Source organism: Callospermophilus lateralis, unplaced genomic scaffold (assembly GCF_048772815.1).
Source record: "Callospermophilus lateralis isolate mCalLat2 unplaced genomic scaffold, mCalLat2.hap1 Scaffold_52, whole genome shotgun sequence".
Classification (NCBI taxonomy): domain Eukaryota; kingdom Metazoa; phylum Chordata; class Mammalia; order Rodentia; family Sciuridae; genus Callospermophilus; species Callospermophilus lateralis.
The window spans coordinates 5,201,927-5,222,786 of record NW_027514454.1 but is presented as its reverse complement, the minus strand read 5'-3'; the positions used below and the strand labels follow the sequence as shown (position 1 = coordinate 5,222,786).

Here is a 20,860-nt window from a genome sequence, read left to right as displayed (position 1 = left end):
GGGTTTGTAAGTAAGCCTCAAGGTTTTTCACATTTGAAATAGGCCTCAATGGTGCTCATTAACATATCTATCCATAAGCCTCCAGGTGTGGGAGAACCATTGTGGCAGAAGTAAGGATAGCTAAACTAGAGTTCTGGATATCAGCTGCTATGGATTTGAGATGTTGCTAACCCTGCATTTATAAAGCTCAGGAGGCATGAGGATGGCGGGTGTCCCCCCTCTTTTATATCTATATAAATCGGGGCCAATCCTGAAGGGGCCCAGGGGGACTTCCTTTGGAGGCTCTTCTCCACCCTCTCAAGGAAGGTGGCAAGATCCTTGGTAGCCCTCTAAGTCCCCGCTGGCTCCTTGCTGGCAAATTTTTATGCTCCCACCCAAAGCTAAAATGTTCAAATATTTCATTTCATTATTTTGCCAATTTGAAGGAAGCTGTTTTCCTCAGGCGGCGCTGGAAGGCCATTCTCTCTCCCTATCGATGTCCCCTGGCAACCTCAGACAGCCCGGGGAGTGTCCCAGATTCCAGCTGCCACCAGGCTGCGCAAGAGCCGATGAGATTGTGCCTCCAGGCTCGGTGGGCAGGTCCAGGCTGGCAGCAGTGGCGGCCAGGGACTCCGCTTGGCCCCGCCCCCGGGCGGGCCTGGCTGGGCCTCTCGCCTGGCCAGTGGACCCTAGGCCAGTGTCTAGGCGGGGCACCTCCTTTGGGTGACGGGCCTGGAGGGCACCCCATTACTAGTTTAAAGGCTTCCCCTCAATATCAAATTTGGACTTGTAATCCTTTTGCCAAATGAAATCCCTTTTTACACTGGGGGCAGGGTGTCTTAGGCGGAGTTTGACCCTTCCAGACGATGGAGCATGGTTTCAGCCCAGGGCGAATTAGGCCCATCCTCGGAGATGGCCTTTTTTTGAGTCTTTTTTTTTTTTTTTTTTTTGTAAGAGGGCGGAGAATTTCCGAGGGGAGAGGGATGACAATATGTCGGAGGCCGTTCCCCATTCTGACTGTCTACCATGTGTTCTGGGACAGGGGCAGTTAGTGTGGAATTTAGGGGACCAGGCCAAGGATTGGTGGAAGGAGGAGTAGGTGTCTTAAAAGGGTCTTTGTCGCCCCTAGATGTTCCTCTTGAGGGGCCAGGAGAGAAGCAGGCGCTGAGGGCAGATAGTCCCTCAGAGGGGGTCCTCTCCCAGGTTAATTTCCCTCTTCCTCACCAACTGTTCTGAGGGGTCCCAGGTGGGCCAATGCCCGAAGGCGGAGTGGGACTGGGGACTCAGACGCCCGGGTGCTGGTGGGGCCTGCAGTGGGCCCCAAGAAGAAACACCTGGGGCTCCCGCCGGCCGGCCTAGCTCCCTCTCGCAAACCTCTCCCTCCTCTTCTCCCTCAGCCATCAACCAGGACCCCAGAGTGTCAAGGTTTCCCAGACCTTATTGGTCTGCGCATCCAAGATCTCTAAACCTCGGCTTTTGAGCATTAAGAGCTGGGTCCTTATGCCTAGTGTGAGATTGCCCCATCTTTCCAGGGATACCCTTACCTTGGAAAACTCGCTTGGCTTGGCTCCATACTCTCACTCCTGCGTGGGGCGCCAGATGTCGGGGGTTTTAGCCTCCCTGTTCCCTCCTGACCTGTGGGAGAGATTGGGAGAGAACGCCCCAGGCAGGACAGGCCAAGAAAGGTAAATGACTGGCCGTCTGCACCCAGCCCTCCCTCGCAGGAGGACCATCAGAAGCGCCAGGGAGAAGAGTCAAAGCAGGATCTCATTTAATGAGAAAACATACACAGCTAATATAATGTACAGGAGCCAATCAGGGTAAAGGTGAGCAGGGTGGGGAGAATTTACATCTTCACCATCCTACAGGCAGTAATGGGAGACAGGAGCTGTCCGCGAGGGCAGAAGGGTTCTGAGCCTATCCTAGAGGTGGTCCGATTCTTCATCACAACCCACGGCAATGCCTTCTGGCTTATCGCTAGGTGCTCTTTTAGCCACCTGTGGCCCCAGGACTGGGAAGCCGGTAGCAGCCAGCAAGTTAAGTTTCCTCTTTTCTGATGCAACATGCCCCACATTACATCATGCCCTACAACAATCCTCTTTACTATTTTGAAATATTCAATTAATTACCATCAACATGAGAACCCCACTATGCTAGAGAGCATTAGAAGTATTCCTCCCATCCAGCTGGACCCGTGCCTATTAACCCGCCTTTCTCCACCCCTTCTTCTTCCCACTCTTCCCAGTTCTACTCTCTACTTCTGTGTCATCAACCTTTTCAGTTTCCACATTATGTGAAAATATGTGGTATTTGTCTTTTTTTGTGCCTGACTTTTTTCATGCAATATAATGTCCCTAGGCTCATCCATGTTACTCTAAATGATAAAATTTCATCTTTTCTTGGCTGAAAAAAAACTCCATTGTAGGACAGTCTGAGACCTCGTCGCCAAGCTGGGAACCGGAGAGATGGCCGAGACTGACCCCCAAGACCATGCAGGACCTCACCTCGGTGGTGCAGACACTCCTGCAGCAGATGCAAGATAAATTCCAGACCGTGTCCGACCAGATCATTGGAAGAATTGATGATATGAGTAGTCGCATTGATGATTTGGAGAAAAACATCGCAGACTTCATGACACAGGCTGGGGTGGAAGAACTGGAAGGATAAAACAAGATACCTGCCACACAAAAGAGTTGAAGGTTGCTAATTACCCTGAAATCTGGAACACCATTTTTCCAAGCCAGGAGAAGACTGAATGGCTTTTTGCAACTAACTACTACTAAGTGTAGACAGGTTTTATATTATAGTGCATTCTTATCACATATAAGTTTTTAGAGTGATTTTTCTCTCCAGTTTCTGGAACATGGTATCTTCACATCTTGAAACTTGGTCAGTTGTGCTCTTAATTATTAAGCACTAAAATTTTGGCAGTTCCTGCATAAAATTGTCAAACTTTTTAGTGTATTTTTGTGAAGTCCTTTTTTCCTGTCATTCTTTTCTAGTAGTTGCTGTTTGATAAAAGTTGCTGTATAATTTTTTATTAGATAAGTAGTAAATCCTTCAATTATTGTTGGACTTGGTGAAGTAAAACATTTGTAGAGTTTGGATTCTTTCACTTTCAGCACAAAGTGACTGTTGTGCTAACACTAAATAATGTGTTGGCGATACTTTCCAAATCGCTAGAAATTGTTTATTCAGAAGTGTTTGTCACTACTTTGTTGCCAAAACTCCATTGAACCGCAACTTATGACTAGTCTGTGAGATCAGATGCTAAAGTCAGTGAAAGGTAACCACTGCCACTGTACTGCGTTAGTATTTTTAAATACAGGAAATACTCAAATAGCCTGATGTCATGAGGCATTCGTTAGAGTTTTGCATGAGATTCTAATACTTCAGTAGGCCTCTAGTTGTTCATCTACAATGGTTACCACAAAAAAGGCAGGATTTTAAACTTAATTATTCCATCCTTTCCTTGAGCTACTGATTGAAAAAGAGAAAAAGAAGAGAGAATATTAAGTCTGTGCCAATCACTTGGCTAAAAAATGATGAATGACTGGTAGTAGGCTCAGGTTTTTGAACTATTTCTTACCTAAATTCTTTAAGAGTAATAATTTTTGTTGCTGATTATAAAAGACAGAGTTAATAACATTTGCCATTCAAAACTGCAGTGACCATGGTCTTCATAAAGGCAAACCTAGAAAAGAGTAGGGTTTAAGTCTCCCATATCACCAGTCTTGTATGTATTGCAAATATATAATATTAAGAAATATATTGTCTATTTATAGATTATATGGGGAAAACAGATTCTGTAATGAAGTCACCAGGATTATCATCCAGCTGCAGCAGCTTTTGGGAGGGGCCAACAGCAGGTTCTTCAGGGTAACCTGAGTGTGTGCTGCCAGGACTGAGCCCTGGGCCCGCTGTAGCCTGCATGCAGGGTGTGTTCAGGGCTATTGAGAGCAGTAGAAACGATAGGCCGCTGGCTATTGGAGGATGGTGCGGACTTGGGGAGGAGTTGACTTCTTTGAAGTAACATATTTCAGAGGCCAAAAATAAAAGTGCCTGAAATCCACAATGGGCATCTAGGTTGATTCCACATCTTGGCTACTGTGAAGAGTGCAGTAATAAACTGGGGAGTGATATCTCTTTCACATACTAAGTTTATTTCCTTTGGATATACACTCTATAATGGAACTGCTGAATCATATGATAGTTGTATTTCTAGTTTCTCTGTGTGTGTGTTTGATGAGCCCCAGAGTGTTTGTCTTAATTGCTGTACTAATTTACATTCCTACCAGCAATGTATGAGAGTTCCCCTATTTCTGCATACTTGCCAACACAAAAATGAATACTTGATGTCCTCAAACTCTTTGCTGCCTTCCTCCTTCAACATGGTGACTCCATTCTATCAATGCCAAATTGTTGAAATCATCTTATATTCTCCCATTTCCTGCCAATGCTCAACCCGTGAATCTTCTAGGCATTATCTGTACAATATATCTATTCATCACTCTACTACAACCATGCTGGTCCCCCAATTATGATCTTTTGCTTAGACTATTGCAATAGCCTCCAAATTGAACTCTCTGCTTCTCCCTTGCCTGCCTCTACAGTATTCAGAGTAAAACTTTTAAACGTGTTACCTGACTTGCAGATCTGGAGTCTCTTGGCTACATTTCTCAGCTATATTTTAGATGCCAGACTCAATATATCAGCAGTCTACTTAGCTTAGAGGTAGGGCGCTATCTGTGAAATATACTTTAAGTTAAAAAACAATAAGCACCCTTTTGTTTAAGTGGAAGGTGGTTGATATCATTGCTTTAGCAGATAAATGTAGTGCATTAAAATCTGGAGGGGAGGAAACAAGTTAAACAAAGAATAGGATGCAAAAACACTGAGAAGCAGTTTAATAGCCAGAGAGTCTTTCAGAGAAGCCACGAAAGGATACCAATCTATGGTAAGGTTTTGAAAAAACCCGCAAATAGGAAAATAAAACAGGGACTTAGAGAGACTGTCTTTGCTAAAAATATCTGTTTCTTCAGTTGGGTTTGCTGCTGCCTAATGTGTAACTAAAAGCATGATAAAGTTTGGCATCTCTTCTTCATTTTGTATTTGTCTGTTTTACTCCCTTATTAAACTTTGGGTCTGCCGCAGTCTGGCTGGGCACAAATCACGAGCCACTCAAGCAGGAACAAACTTTATTTCCGAACTCCACCAGCACACTCCACACACGCTCCCCGGGAACCTCCCATGCGGCACCTCCAGGCACACACCACACCAACCAGAAATCCCTCCTCCAGACCTTCCCCAACCATTGGGAACTCTCCAGGAATCCCCGGGAGAACTCCAAAGTAGCAGGCCTAGGTTGACAGCAGGGGTCTAATATACAATTGAATACAATTTAACATAACCATCATCATCTCAATGGCTTGGTGGAGTCACCACTCCATTCTGGCAAAAATGCCATGTGTCATTCCAACTCAGCTATGGCTCTCAGCATGGGTCAGATTCCTGCACAACTCTGGGTCATATGGTAGTTCTATTTCTAGTTTTTTTTTTTTTTTTTGAGGATACCCACAGCATTTCCATAATTGATGTACTAATTTATGTAAGTATAAACATATTAATCATGTAAGTAGTATTCATCTAAAGCTGATAATATGCTTCCTTTAAGACTGAAGACAGGAAGGTGTGAAAAAATTAAGATATTTTCCACAGCCAGCTTGCTTCTACTTCTGGGCCTTGGAGTGGTGCCTAGAAGTCTTCAGTTTTTACCCCACATTTTCCACAAACAGTGAGTCTTACAGGCTGATCAATGGTGAAGAGACTGCCTTCCCTCAGCAGGAGCAATAGAGTCCCATGGGAACTGAATGCCCCCCATTCCAGGATCACAGATCTAATAGATAAATATCCCATGAGGCAAGTGGACATCGCCCTTGAACAGCTGGCAATGTCCTCAACACCAATAAGACTCGGGGTGATCAGAACTCAAGAGAATGACAGACCACATGACAGTTGACCAGGACTGCTTATTACACGTCCGTCTTGGTTCCTGTACCAGTTCTTCCTCTATTTAAGCTAAAGCTCTCATTAGTACCTGAGAGACAGAACTGGGACATTGACATCACTTGTCTTTCCAGTATAGGTACATTGATGGAAGCTCCTTTTCCCCATTATTTTCCATTTGGTTTTCGGAGAAAGTGATCAGTTTTGATGTGTTGGGACCCCAGAGTCAGGCCTCTGGCCTAGGACTTGGGAATAGGAAAGGTGCTGGACAAAATCAATGTAGCCCTAAGATGCGACACTGTTTTACTGTCTTAGCATGGATCTTAGCATTTACCACTATCTTAGCATTGATCACTATCTGGTTTTTATTTATTGCCTTTATTTTCTTTTTAAAGTATAGCTCCATGAGATTAGTAGCCTCTGTCTCTAGTGACATAAGTGGTTGGCACATGGAGTAGGTGGCTCAAGCAGTATTCATGAAGACTCAAGACACACAATTAGCTTCATAAAACCATGCTTTGTTGGCGTCTCTACGAAAAAACAACCAAATGTAACTCTTTTGTAGTTTACAATGAATTTATCAAAGGCCAACGGAAGCACCAGGATTAACTTATGTGGAAATAATACTCTGGTAAAGTTACTTAGGAAAATAATAGCTTCTGTTCCCTGTTTTGCTGATTCAAATTCCAGTTACAATAAATAAAACCTATTTATAAGGTTGTTGTGTTAAATAAGAAAATATGTGTCAGCTCCTAGGGCAGCACCTAGGAGGTATGGGGGTAAATGCAGTGACTTTGTGGTTATGATAATATTTGTACTAGTGGTAAACTACATCACGGGATCACCCAGAACTGAGGCTCGTCACCCTGAAGCTAAGCCAGTGGGCAATCTACCTACTCCCATAGCGACCTTGAAATGCCCTTGGCGGCAGCAACATTTGGAGGCTTTTGCTTACAGCTAATAAGGAACAGCTCAGGGTGCTTCAGAGTCTTGCCCAAGTTACCGCTAGAGTCAACAGAATTGAGCTGACTCCTGAGAGCAGAGTAGCTCTACTCTCAGCCAAGGGCTCCAGCCAAGAATTCCAGGACTGACCTGGTGGCGGACTCCCAGCTCGCAATAGACGCCCTCAGCGGGCCTCCCCTGGCGGCTGCTCGGCGCTCCCACAGCCCTGAGCGGTGCTCCCAGGGTCCTCCGCGGCTCACAGGAAAGGCGGGGCACCCACGGCGTGCGAGGCGGAGCCTCTCGCAGCCAGATGGAGGGCAGCATGCCGGGCTTCTTAGTAGCCTTCCAGGCGAAGGGCAGACCCAAGGCGGTGAGGACGCGGGTGCAGGAGCCGGACTTACGGCAGTGTGGCCTGACAGGTAAGTGGGCTGCAGGAGAAGGGCCGCCCAGACGCGCCACCTCGTGCACACCAGCTTTCCGCGAGCCGGGTCTCGAAGGAGGGTTTCCCGCGGGCGCCGGGACTTCCCCTCTGCCGGTAGTGGGTGGGCGCTCGCGTGGTGGGCAGAACTCGGCGCGGGACACTTCCGGGTAGCCAGGCGGTGGGCGAGGAAACTTGCCCGGTGGGGCGCGAAGCCCGGGTCCAGGCGGTCTGGCTGTGCGGGTGGTGCTGCGGTCAGACTTGGAAGACCCACCGCCCCCTTGACTCTGGGAGCCTGCGCGCGCTGGGTGGTTCTCCCCGCGGCGTTCGGGCCACGCACACTCGCGCCGTCCTGCGCGGTCAGTCGGGGTCCCGTCCTGCCCTCGGGGAGCGGCCGCAGCGACCCTTGCCTGCCTCCCCTTCCCCGTTCCTCGCCGTCAGTCATCTCTCGGAAGCGCCGGTGGAGTGCGCGGGCGAGGGCGCGGCAGGACGGGGCGGGGGCGCCCGAGGTTCCCGCCCAGAGAGCGGCGCTTCTCGGTGGAGAGCGCTCGGCCCGCTCCCGTCTCTGGGGCTCCGTGGCTCTTGGGAAACGAGGCGCCGTGCCGCTTCCCTCAGAGTGGAGGGCGGGTGGAGAGGGGCCTGTGAGCAGGCTGGTCCGCCGCAGTGACCCGGGGAGACGCGCAGGGGACGCGGGTGGAGGGGCGGGTCGCAGGGAGCCTTGGGGGGAGTAGTCGGGCGTCCACCACCAGGAGGTGCGGGAAGAGGGGGACGGTACCAAGGGTAGTGCCGGTGGGCGACTGGCCCTCCTGTTCGTTAAAGTAGATGGATATGTAGGGAAACTGTGTGTGGGTCAAGATTCTTCTTTTCCTGATTCCAGCAGTAGTGTGTGTTCTTTGTGAAACATTTGGGGAAATAGCGTACGCTTTTGGTCGGTTCCTGGATTCCTGGTCCTGGAGGTAGATACCACCTGAATGAGCCAGTTCTGATAGTCATCCAGCAGTTGTACCAGGAAGCTAAACCGGGGGGCTGCTTTTCCAGCCTTTCCAACAAAAAATTTTATGGTGACCTGATTCCCTATATTAAATCCTTTTCTAACTTCTTTTTGGATGATTTTTTTTTTTTTTTACTTTTGCAGTCATCTTTTAAGTATTAAATACTGTTATCTTTGTATAGTTTCATATCATTTTAATTAAACATGTTATTATATACTAATTATAGATTCACCTGCAGTTTTAAAAAAGAGATCCCATGGAACCTTCCTCAGTTTCCCCAGTGATAATATCTTGCAAAGCTTCTGTAGAATATCATAGCCCAGACATTGACTGGAGTTTTAGACAGAGGCTTGACTCTGGAGAGCCAACAGATCATTTAGAACAAGAGGAAGCTTCAAACTGCAAGGCATCCTGATCTCACAAGAGGAGAAGGTTAATCATGGCAAGGTCTTTTGGGCGGGGGTACCTGGACTGCCTCATTATAGTCACCTCCTCCTAATCACATCTGGTGAAGGTCCATTTTCTAAAGGTGTGAGTGATTAGATTGGGTAATCCAGGATTACTTAGTATGGTCTCCCCATCTCCAGACCCTCAACCTTAGTCATGGCTGTGGACTCCTTTTTGCCAAGTAAGGTAACATTCACTGATTCTGAGGTCTATGCGTGAACTCTTTGAGGGTCACTCTTTATCCACCACTTCAACCTTTTACTTTTTTAAAAATATATCTTTATTTTTACTTATTATTTTATGAGGATCGAACCCAGGACCTCATATGTGTGACGCAAGTGCTCTTCCACTGAGCTACTGTAAGGGTCAGGCGAGCGTCAGAGGAAGAGATCACCAAGAGACTATCTCATGCAATGGCAAAGGGTTTATTGGTCAGCATGCTGAGGCTCAGAACTCACTTGAACAGAGCAAAAAGAGAGAGAGCCCTGAGCCCAGCTTTTGCAGAGCTTATATACTTTTCTTGGAGAGGGCAGGGAGAGAAGTTACATTTTGCAGTTTGGCAGTGGAGGACAGCACATTCTGGGAACAAGATTAGCAAGCAGTTTGCAGTTAGGGACAGCACATTCTGGGAACAAGAATAGCAAACAGTTTCTTAAGATTTCAACAGTGTTTTGTTGAGCATACAGAAAAACGGAGTGACAAGTACCTGTTTTATTAACCTTTCACTACAACCCCATCCCATCAGCCTTTTACTTTTGACTACTTTATAGATATAATTATAAATATTTATAATATAAATATTTATAGTGTATTGCCATCCTTGTTCAGGTTTAAACACCCTTTATGTAGCAGCATCTCCGTTCTTAACCCTGCTTCTCTGTTGGCGCACAGTGTAGTCCTGTTTTCATTTTGTCCTTTAGCAGGGGCAGTCCACAGCCCAGTTGTACTAGGTTGTGAGGAGGCCAAAGAAGGTGCTGGAGACAGCATGGGAGACATGGTTTATCGGGGAAAGCTTCTAACAGATCAGTGACAGCTCCAGGAAGAGTTCCGTGGCAACAGACTGAACAGATAGCACCTGTGTCCCTGAAGGTGCTTCTCCAAGCAGTACCTCTCTTGCTCCTGGTGTTTTGCCTGGTGGCTGTGGCCAAACGAGTGACATGTATCCTTTCCACAGAGCCCTCAGTTCTCTTCTCAGCCCCATTGAGGGAGGAGGCTTACATGTTAGACTGAGGAAGCAGTGACATCAGCTTTAGTTTGTGTGTATGACCAGCATACATGCAAGAAAGTAGCTTTTTACATATAACACTGACTTGCCCTAGTGCCCTGTGTGCAGAGAGAAGCCAGTGTCCTCCAAGATGATATGTATCTGGACTTTCCAGCCTAGGCTTGATCTCATTGGTCCCTTAATTTTGCTAGGTTTTTATAAACAGAAAGGGAGCATTCAGTATCATGGTGTTTTACTGTCCCCTTTTCTTTAAGGGACAATATAGCAGGAATGGCAGATTTAGATGAGTGCCATTAAGCAAGCATATGAACAGTCCATGTGTTGTTTGTCACATCACTTCCAGGAATACTTATTTCCAGGAAAGGACAGTGGCTTGAGACTGGGTATTACAGAACAGATCCCAGGCTGAGTTTCTCATCGATCAAGAAGATTGTATAACAGTGACAGGCTATTTCAGGGCTTTGAATGGTAACCCAAGTCTGCCCAAAGAGAAATTTGGAAATCAGCTAATGTTTGTATACATAGAATGTCCCAATAAAAGATATAGCCAAAAAAGTTTGACATTAAGGGAATGTAAGCCATGTTCTTCATTCAAAGCCTTAGAGCGTAGCCCACATATCTGCTGAAATGTCTGCTCTCTGGTTTTGCTATATTTTTTATTTCTAGGAATTCATTTATGCCCTTATCAGCTGGAGGGAGTCAACTGGCTAGCCCAGCGATTCCACTGTCAAAATGGCTGCATCCTGGGAGATGAGATGGGCGTTGGTAAGACCTGCCAGGTATGTTACTGTGGAAGAAGCACTGTTTACCTACACTGAAACACCTCCTCACAACTCATTACCATCTTTTTTTTGGGGGGGTACCCCAGATTGAACTCAGGTGCACCTAAAAACTTAACCGTACATCCAGCCCTTTTTTGTATTTTATTTGAAGACAGGGTCTCACTTAGTTGCTTAGTGCCTCCCTAAATTGCTGAGGTTGGCTTTGAACTCATGATCCTCCTGCCTTAGCCTCCGGAGCCAATGGGATTATAGGCGTGTGCCACCACACCTGGCTTAATACCATCTTTAAGTGCTGTTATATATGTGTGTGTGTGTGAGGGTGTATGTGTGTGTGTATGTATGTATATACTAGAATGTGAAATGCTTAACTTTTAAGAGATCACAACCTTGGGATTGATTTTTCTAGTTGTGGGGGTAGTTATTAATTATGTAATTACCTTTATATGAGCATTGACATGTTTCTGTGAGAAAAGTTACTTGAGTTACAAGTGCAATTAATGGGCCCAGGTTTAGGGCTTTTCTCTGTGTGAAGCATGTATACTTGCCCAAGGACCAAATTGACTGTGCTCCTTAGTAACACTATATGAAGTTAACTGTATTGCTTCTAATATTACTCTCTCTTTCTCAGTGAGGGTGGGTTGGGGTCGGGCTTCTGCCCATTTTTCTACAGTGATAGAGAAATATGGAGGAAGTACCCTATGTTTTCCAAAATAAAACTTAGACTCTCTGACCTTAAAAGGGGAGAATCAGATGTGGCCCCCTTGGGCATTGATCTAGTGATCAATGGTGGAGTGTTGAAATTGATGCTTCTGCCAGGATAATAAGCAATACTGCCCTGGGTTGACACATGGCCTTGGATTAATGGAAAATTCAGTCACAATACCTCTTGGGTTAATCACATAAGGATTACTTATCTGAAGGATACAAAAGATATCCTGGTACAATCATGATATGTGTCAGAGGCAGCTTGATCAGAAATCAGGAAGATAAAAACTTTTCAATCCCAGGAAAGTTTCACCAGTGGTCACTGGACAGAATGAGCAAGGGTCTCATCATCATTTTAGAAGTTCAACTGTCCCCTCCGACTCTCACCGTGTGTGTGTGTGTGTGTGTGTGTGTGTGTGTGTGTATAAACTTTAAGCTGGAGCAGCGGTGCACATAGGCTAGTCTGATCATATGTTGAAGCCTCCTTTACTTAGGCAGATGTACCTCATCAATCTTGGCATTATTCAGAAACAATGCGACCACTTATATAAGGTCCCCTGAGATTCATCACTTTTCTCTCTTGGGCAAACAAATCTGTTCCTGGTATATTCCTGTACGAGAACTATGAAACTAAAAATCAGTTTCCTGGAGGTATCCTCCCTATAATCTCCTTTGTCTCAGTCATTGAAATTGTCCTACTGACTTCACAGAGAGCCAGCAAATGCCACTTGTCCTTTGCCTTTCCACCTCTACTTTAAATTCTCTAAAAATATACCAACTCCAAGTCTGTTTTGGTAAAAGTATGTTTAGAAATTTTGCATCTACATTATGAAGGATATTGTTTTGTGATATTCTTTTTTATACTAATTTTGTCTGGTTTTAGTATTTGGGTAAAGCTGGCCTCATAGAATATATTGAAAAGTGTTCCTCTTCAATTTTCAGCAAGAGCTTATGTAAAATTGTTCTCATTTCCATTTTAGATGTTTGATAAAATTCACTAGTGACTCTGAATTTATTTGGTAGACACTTCTGATTTGTGGCAATAAAGACAAACTTTCTCTAAATTGCATCCCCAGGGAGCACTCAACAGAATGGTTTTAATCCAGTTAAGCCACTTATTAGAGGGATGCTCTGGACACACTTTGGGCTGGGATAGTTAAATGAGAAAATCATTTCCTTTTTAAGATTAATATGATTGTGTCAAAAAAAAAATGAACTGCCACTCTGTCATCACAGCACTCTAACCACAGCCATAAGCAGCAAGGTATGTTTTACATCATTGAAGTTACAGTGCACATCTAGCCCATATGGTTTCTATTCATTAATGTAACATTGGCACTGTAGTTTTGCATTTTATTATATTCACAATCATTCAACTGGCTGCATAGTATGCCATCGAGAATTTATAATTTGCTTAAACGTCCTATTGATGAGGAATCATGAATTCCCCCTTTTTGGGTTACTTAAATTAATTTTGATGTGAACACCTTTGAGCCTATAATTTTCTGAGGATTTTGAATTTGATCCTTAGGGCATATTTTTCCTCAGAAATAGCACAGTATTTGGGGATGCAAGCTCTTCACGTGTTTTTGTTTGTTGAGAGCAACTTTAGAGTCATAAGTGTACTCAAACATGTCCCGAAGTATGCACATTTGGCTTTGCAAAGTTTCATTTCATACTCATACTTCTTGTGAGAATGATTTATTGTCTGTTTTCTGCATTTGAATGCGTGTTGTAGATATATGCATGTACAACTATGTCATATGGATCCTGCTATACAGTATGATTATAATGCACCCATTATGAAAGACCAAAGGTTGTATCTGTTTTGTTCACATATAACTTGAGCTTAGAACTTGAGCCAGTAGAAGGCACCCTCTAAATGGTTATAGAAGGAGGGAGAAAGTTGGGGAGGAAGCAAAGCACTCTCATCAGAGCAGCCGAGCCAAGGGCCAAGGCCGTGATGTGCATGTACTGTTTGCTGTCAGGTCTTAGCACTCTGGCTTAATATTTTTAAAGTACTCCTGCTGTTTTCCAACAGGTGTATTGGTTTCATTGATTTCTGTTCTTTCCTGACGTTTTTCCCTTTGGTTCAGTTACATAAATATTGAGCCTCATTGCTTGTTAACTCCTAAAGTAATTGAACACCATCAATTTCCTTAGCAAAGTCACTGAGCTTACCGGATGTCGTTCTAAGAACATACTAGTTTCCTAATGTGAGGAAGATTGTATGGAATTTCTTTATAAAGCAAGTCATGTATAACAGTTTGTGTTCTCTGCCTATGGTTGTGGGAACTTTATGGTTGTGTCTCCTGGAAAGGTGATCAACACTGCCTGCTTTGTTTCAGACGATTGCTCTTCTCATTTACTTGATGGGAAGGTTAAATGATGAAGGACCATTTCTGATTCTCAGTCCTCTGTCCGTTTTGAACAACTGGAAAGAAGAAATGGAAAGGTACAGAGTAGATGTAGCTGAACTTGTATTGTTTATGTGAAGATATTTTTCTAGATGATGGATAAAAGATCATGAAGCAAAATCTTGTCATATTCAATGATTTTATTCCAGAAAGGTTGAACTGAAACAGTGAGGGCAAGACACAAGATCTGATCGGGGAGGATCCAGTGGGTGTTACTGTTACCCTTCTACAATTTAAAGACTAGTACTTATTCTCAATAAATTTTGATGATGTAAAGGAGAAACTGTCCTTCTCATAGTAACATAGGAAGTAACAAAAGTGAGAAACATCATTGCATTTTTAGTTAGCATGAGACCCTCTTAGACCTGATCCTTCTCCCTGCTTAACACAGACCTTACTCTGAAGTCTAACCATTATTCTAGGTACAGTTCTGTGACCAGCACCTAATGAATGGCATCTGCACACTGCAGTCCGTCCATGACATGCACACACCATCTCATGGCTGTGGCATTTGGGTCATCTGCTTCTTGGATTTAGATTTTCTCCAGGTCTTTCTTGTGTAACATATGCAGGGGACAAGGAGGAAAGAGCCCATCTTCAGCAAGACCTAAAACAGAAGTCACGTTTTCATGTGCTACTGACCACCTATGAGGTATTCATTCGTTTTTCCTAACCTGGGTCCTTAGAAGTTGTAGAACCCACTGAAGTATATTGACTTTTTTTGAGAGCACACATTTTTCTAGGAGGACATCCACCTTCATCACATTGTCAAAGAGGGACTGTGACCAAACGAAGTGCAGAATCACTGTTCTTCAAGGTAGCTAGACATATTTCCCTCTCTACTTGTGGATTAAGGGTAAAGCTTTCCAGAAAGTGGCACTTTAGCTGCCTCTTTGTTGATGAACAGGAGGAGGCAGGCAGCAGGGCAGAGGGTTTCATGTACAGAGGCATCATGTCTGATAACCGGGGGATAGGAATGCAGGATGCCTAGTTTCAGTCTTGTTCTAAATCATTATCTGAGTAAGAATGGGCAACTCTAAGGCCTTCTACTTAACCATAACTTCTCTCTGTTTGTGTGATAGTGCTACTTAGAAACTGTACTTAGATTTTAACTTAGTAAACAAGTTAAAGGCTTAGATCCTCTGGTTTAAGAGAGTTAACAAGAAATAAGAAACTAGATTATTAATAATCAGAATTTATCAATACCAGTCTTTATTTTTTTAATTCTAACTTTTTTCTTTTGTTACCAAGGATTGAACCTAAGGGTACTTAACCACTGAACCAATCCTCAGCCCTTTTTATTTTTGAAGACAGAGTCTCAGTAAGTTGCTGAGGCTGGCTTTGAGCCTGCCACCTTCCTGCCTGAGTCTCCAGAAGCTGCTGGGGTTCAGGTGTGGGCCACCATGCCCAGCAATACCAGTCTTTTTAATGTGTCTTTTTTAATTTTTCAGATTTTCTTGAAAGATGCACCGTTCCTAAAATCGTGAGTATACTGTACCCTGTCAGAAACTGTGCTGAATGTGTGGAAGTCTTGTCTTGTCTTACACTTCTTGATACTTGGCCTCTTTCCTGATATGTCTGGTCTGTCTTCTTTGGATCCTGTTGATGTATAGGCAGGCATGGTGGGAATTCTGTGATCTAACCTCTACTCATTAGCTATGTGTTATTGGGTTGGTTTCTTAATTTCCATCAACTTCAGTGTCCTCATCTGTAAACTGGGGGTAGTTACCTTTCTTACTTTGGATGACTATTGTGACAACTGAGATTAAATCTACATGGTTGGTGTTTAGCAGATTACTAGAGATTTTTATTACTAGCAGATTTTTATTGTTTTTTGGTTTTATTTTGGTACTGGGGATTGAACCCAGGAGTACTCTACCACTGAGCAACATCTCCAGTCCTTTTTATTTATTAATTTTTTTTAAATTTTGAGACAGATTCTTTCTAAGTTGCCTTGAATTTGTGATCCTCCCGACTCAGCTCCCAGAGTCTCCAGGGTCACAGGTGGGGCACTGCATCCAGCCTGGACACTGGATTCTTTACACTGTAACTGCACAGACACCTGTGAGGACTGCTGCTTGAGATCTTACTGTAGTATAGGTGCCTTTTCCTGGCAATTACCAGGTAGCAGTCAGTTCTATAGAACTGACTATTTGGAAAAGAAGTTTGAAGTATACTTGTAATTTGTCCATTTAACTATGTCTTGGTACTGGGGATTGAACCAGGGGCATTTACCACTGAGCTGCATGCCCAGCCCTTTTCATTGTTTATTTTGAGATAGTCTCACTCAGTCGTTGGGATGGGACTCAAATTTGCAATCCTCCAGCTTCCCAAGTACTTGTCATTGTAGGTGTGCCCCATCGTGCCCTGTGTGCATCTTTCATACTCAGGTTTTGTTCTCAAAGGGACTTATCAATATTTTAAATATTTTTTCCTCATCCAGATTGTTGTAAATGAGTTTCTGTTTTACTCTTATTTTGAAGACTGGGCCCAAGATTTTATGATTCCATCCAGTATTTTGTTTTACTTAATTTACATTTAAATGAGCATATGATGTGTTCCCGCTTTTTCTTTCTTTTTATTTATTATTTTTATGTCGTGTCACGTTATTTCATGTCATTTCATTTTATGATTCTGGGCATTGAGCTGAGGGCCTCCCAACTGCTCTACCACTCAGTCCTTACCCCAGCTCTTCTTGTCTTCTTAATATCCAACTTGTCTTGTTTTGAAGTCTCTCCATGGAAAGGGAGTTACTGGTAATAACCAGGAAAGTAAATCATAGAGCTGCCCCATGGTCTGTACAGTAGAGGGATGAGGAGTACAAAGATATCCATGAAACACGGTACTATCTGGCAGGTCTCAGAAGGTAATAAGATTAGGACATAAATGTTCTTCGGTACTTTATGTAAATTGTCCCATTTTGGTTTCATGAAAATCCTAGTAGGCAGGGATTATTATTCGCATTTTACAAAAAAGGATATTAAGAGATTAAGAATCCAAGTAAGGCAGAGCAGACATTCAAACCCAGAACTTGGTACCTTGGGCCTCTTTTTTTTCAATGTTTATTTTTTTAGTAGTAGTTGGACACAATACCTTTATTTTATTTATTTAGTTTTATGTAGTGTTGAGGATCAAACCCAGGGCCTCGCACATGCTAGGCGAGTGCTCTACTGATGAGCCACAACCCCAGGCCCTGGACCGTGTTTTAAAGAGAAGCTTCTCTAAGTATGTAGAAGCACTGAAATGTCACCTTATTCAGCAGAAACACATTTTTTATATTTCAGTCTGTTCTGAATGCATTTCTGGGCGGATTTAAGAGCCTTAGTAATAAAGGGACATTTATAATATTGACTCATAACAAGAATCCCAACAACATAGTTGTTTCTTTTAGTATGTTTGTTAATGTTATATTTCTCCATTGCTATATTTTACATTCTGAAAATAGGCAATGTGATAAAATCTGCACTCAAGAGGTTTATGAAGGCCATTTTTTAAGTTGTATGTTATCACCATGAAATATTGAAATCTTTTGGACAACAGGCAGTAGGCTTGTGATATCTTGGATCGAGACCATCAGGAGTTCCCTTGTTGGACCCTCCATTCTTGTGTTGGAATTCCCTCTACTTTCGTTTCCGGGAAACAGTCTTTAATTTCCTTTGATGAGTGATTCCATCCACTTTCACTCATTGAACCAAAATGCACTTCACTTAGCCTTTTGCGTTAAATAAGCATTTTTAGATGTTTGTGTATATACATATCTGTGTCTAGTCCTTCCAAAGGAATCAGACCTAGTCTGTTTTGAGTGGAACTATACTATGGATGCTCACCACCTATGTCATAACCACCGTCCAACTTCATGGGGACCCTGTCTCCTTATAATCTAAATATATCTCCTGCTTATTCTGCCCAGTGCTCTCCTTGCACTTCCTGCCCTCTCTTTTCATCCCCAGTTCAGTCTTCTCCTACTCCACTCTCGTTAGCTGAGTGTCTGTCTCTGGCTCTCTTCCTCTCAATTTTCTCTGTAGCCTAAGGAGGAAGGCTTCCTTTGTTGTTGTTGTTGTTTTTCTGCAAATATTTATTGAATATTTATTGATCCAGATGAGGCCATAGGGATAGAGAAGATTAAGACATTGACCTTGACTTTCAGGGGTGTGTAGTCTTGTAGCAGATGCAGACAAACATGGAAACAAAGGCAAAGGGTGGCATGTGCTCACCAGTAGGTAGAGTGCCAGTGTGTTTATCAACCTGCCCACCACCTATACTGTGAGCCTCTGTGATCAGATTTCCCACATTTAATTCCTTCCATCAAAAATTCCTCTTACACTGCTTGTGGGACACAAGAACTGTGCAAACTTGTTTATTAAATGATTTAAATAAGAGGGAAAAATGAGAGATGCTTAAAAAAGAGTTGAGTAAAAGTGAGGAAGAAGATGATATTATTAACATCTAGTACTTACTGAGATTCACTGCTATAGTTTGGATCCTATATATCTCCCAAAGGCTCATACGTTAAAGTCTTGGTCCCCAGCATGAAACTGGTGAGAGTGTGTGGAACCTTTGAAAGGTGAGCCCTCATGGGATGTCTTCTGGTCATTCATTGAGGGTGTGTCCTTGGAATGGGTAGCAGGGATCCAGCCTCTTCCTCTTCTTTGCTCTCTATGTCCCAGCCTTGATATAGCTGGCTTGCTCTGCCATGCCCTTCTGCCATGATGTGCTTAACAGCAAGGGCGCCAGCTGATGGTGGACTGACCCTCCAAATTTGTCAGCCAGAGTATAACTTTTCTCTTTATAAACTCATTATCTCAGCTACTTGTCACAGTAGCAGAAAGCTGACCAACACATTCATTATGGGTTAATTATCTTTCTTTATATTAGTTTTTTTTAATTTATATATGACAGCGGAATGCATTGCAATTCATATAACATATATAGAGCATGTTTTTTTCATATCTCTGGTTGTTTACACAGTATATTCACACCATTCGTGTCTTCATATGTGTACTTTGGATAATAGTGTCCATCACATTCTATCATCATTTCTAACCCCATGCCCCCTCCCTTCCCCTCCCATCCCTCTGCCCTATCTAGAGTTCGTCTATTCCTCCAATGCTCTCCCTCCCTACCCCACTAAGAATCAGCCTCCTTATATCAAAGAAAACATTCAGCATTTGGATTTTTGGGATTGGCTAACTTCACTTAGCATTATTCTCCAGCTCCATCCATTTATCTGCAAATGCCATGATTTTATTCTCTTTTATTGCTGAGTAATATTTCATTGTGTATTTTTGCCACATTTTTTAATCCATTCATCTACTGAAGGGCATCTAGGTTGGCTCCACAGTTTAACTATTGTGAATTGTGCTGCTATAAACATTGATGTGGCTGTGTTCCTGTAGTATGCTGTTTTTAAGTCCTTTGAGTATAGACTGAGGCGTGGGATAGCTGGGTCGGATGATAGTTCCATTCCCAGCTTTCCAAGGAATCTCCATACTGCTTTCCATATTGGCTACACCAATTGCAGTCCCATCAGCAGTGTACCTTTTCCCCCACATCCTCGCCAGCACTTATTGTTTTTTGTATCAATAATAGCAGCCATTCTGATTGGAGTGAGATGAAATCTTAGAGTACTTTTGGTTTTTATGTCTCTAATTGCTAGCGATGATGAACATTTTTTTCCATATATTTGTTGACTGATTGTATATCATCTTCTGAGAAGTGTCTGTTCAGGTCCTTGGCCCATTTATTGATTGGGTTGGTTATTTATTTATTTATTTATTTATTTTAGTGTTTAGCTTTTTGAGTTCTTTATATACCCTAAAGATTAGTGCTCTGTCTGATATGTGAGGGGTAAAGATTTGCTCCCAAGATGTACACTCTCACAAATTGTTTCTTTTGCTGAGAAGGAACTTTTTAGTTTGAATCTGTCCCATTTATTGATTCTTGATTTTAATTCTGACACCAAAGGAGTCTTTAAGGAAGTTGGGGCCTAATCCCACATGATGGAGATTAGGGCCTACTTTTTCTTCTATTAGATGCAGGGTCTCTGGTTTTATTCCCAGGTCCTTGATCCATTTTGACTCGAGTTTTGTGCACGGTGAGAGATAGGGGTTTATTTCATTTTGCACGTGGATTTTCAGTTTTACCAGCACCATTTGTTGAAGAGTTTATCTTTTCTCCAGTGTGTGTTTTTGGCACCTTTGTCTAATATCAGATAATTGCAATTTTGTGGCTTAGTCTCTGTGCCCTCTGTTCTGGTCTACCAGTCTATTTTGGTGCCAATACCATGCTGTCTCTGTTACTATTGCTCTGTAGTATAGTTTAAGGTCTGGTATAGTGATGCCCCCTGCTTCACTCTTCCTGCTAAGGATTGCTTTAGCTATTCTGGGTCTCTTATCTTAGCAGATGAATTTCATGAATGCTTTTTCTGTTTCTATGAGGGATGCCATTGGGATTTTGATTGGAATTGCATTAAATCTGTATACTGCTTTTGGTAGTATGGTCATTTTGATAAAATATTAATTCTGCCTATCCTAGAGTGAGGTAGATCTTTCCATCTTCTAAGGCCTTCTTTAGTTTCTTTCTTTAGGGTTCTATAATTTTCTTTATACAGATCTTTTACCTCTTTCCTTAAGTGGATTCCCAAGTTTTTTTGTGTGTGTTCTGGGGTTTTTGTTTTGTTTTGCTTTTGTTTTATTTTTGTTGTTCAGGTTTTGAGGTTATTGTGAATGAGATAGTTTTTCTCATTTCTTTCCAGAGGCTTTGTCACTGATATACAGAAATGCTTTTGACTTATGGGTGTTGATTTTATATCCTGCTACATTCATTTATTTACTAGTTCTGGAAGTTTTCTGGTGGAAATTTTAGGGTCTTCTAGGTGTTGAATCGTATCATCATCAAATAATGCCAATTTGAGTTGTTTTCCTATATGTATCCCTTTCATTTCTTTC

General features: G+C 42.9%; 1 protein-coding gene and 1 pseudogene across 1 annotated transcript in view; both read left to right on the top strand.

The window, feature by feature from the left end:
* The first annotated feature begins 2,469 nt into the window (after window positions 1-2,469).
* Window positions 2,470-2,961, top strand: LOC143390252 (heat shock factor-binding protein 1 pseudogene; annotated as a pseudogene).
* A 4,276-nt stretch (window positions 2,962-7,237) lies between these two features.
* Window positions 7,238-20,860, top strand: part of LOC143390230 (chromodomain-helicase-DNA-binding protein 1-like) — a 51,174-nt gene continuing 37,551 nt past the window's right edge. The window contains 5 exon segments of the mRNA XM_077108333.1: window positions 7,238-7,346; window positions 10,676-10,788; window positions 13,845-13,951; window positions 14,451-14,565; window positions 15,365-15,396. Of these exon segments, the coding sequence (XP_076964448.1) occupies window positions 7,238-7,346; window positions 10,676-10,788; window positions 13,845-13,951; window positions 14,451-14,565; window positions 15,365-15,396 (476 nt within the window).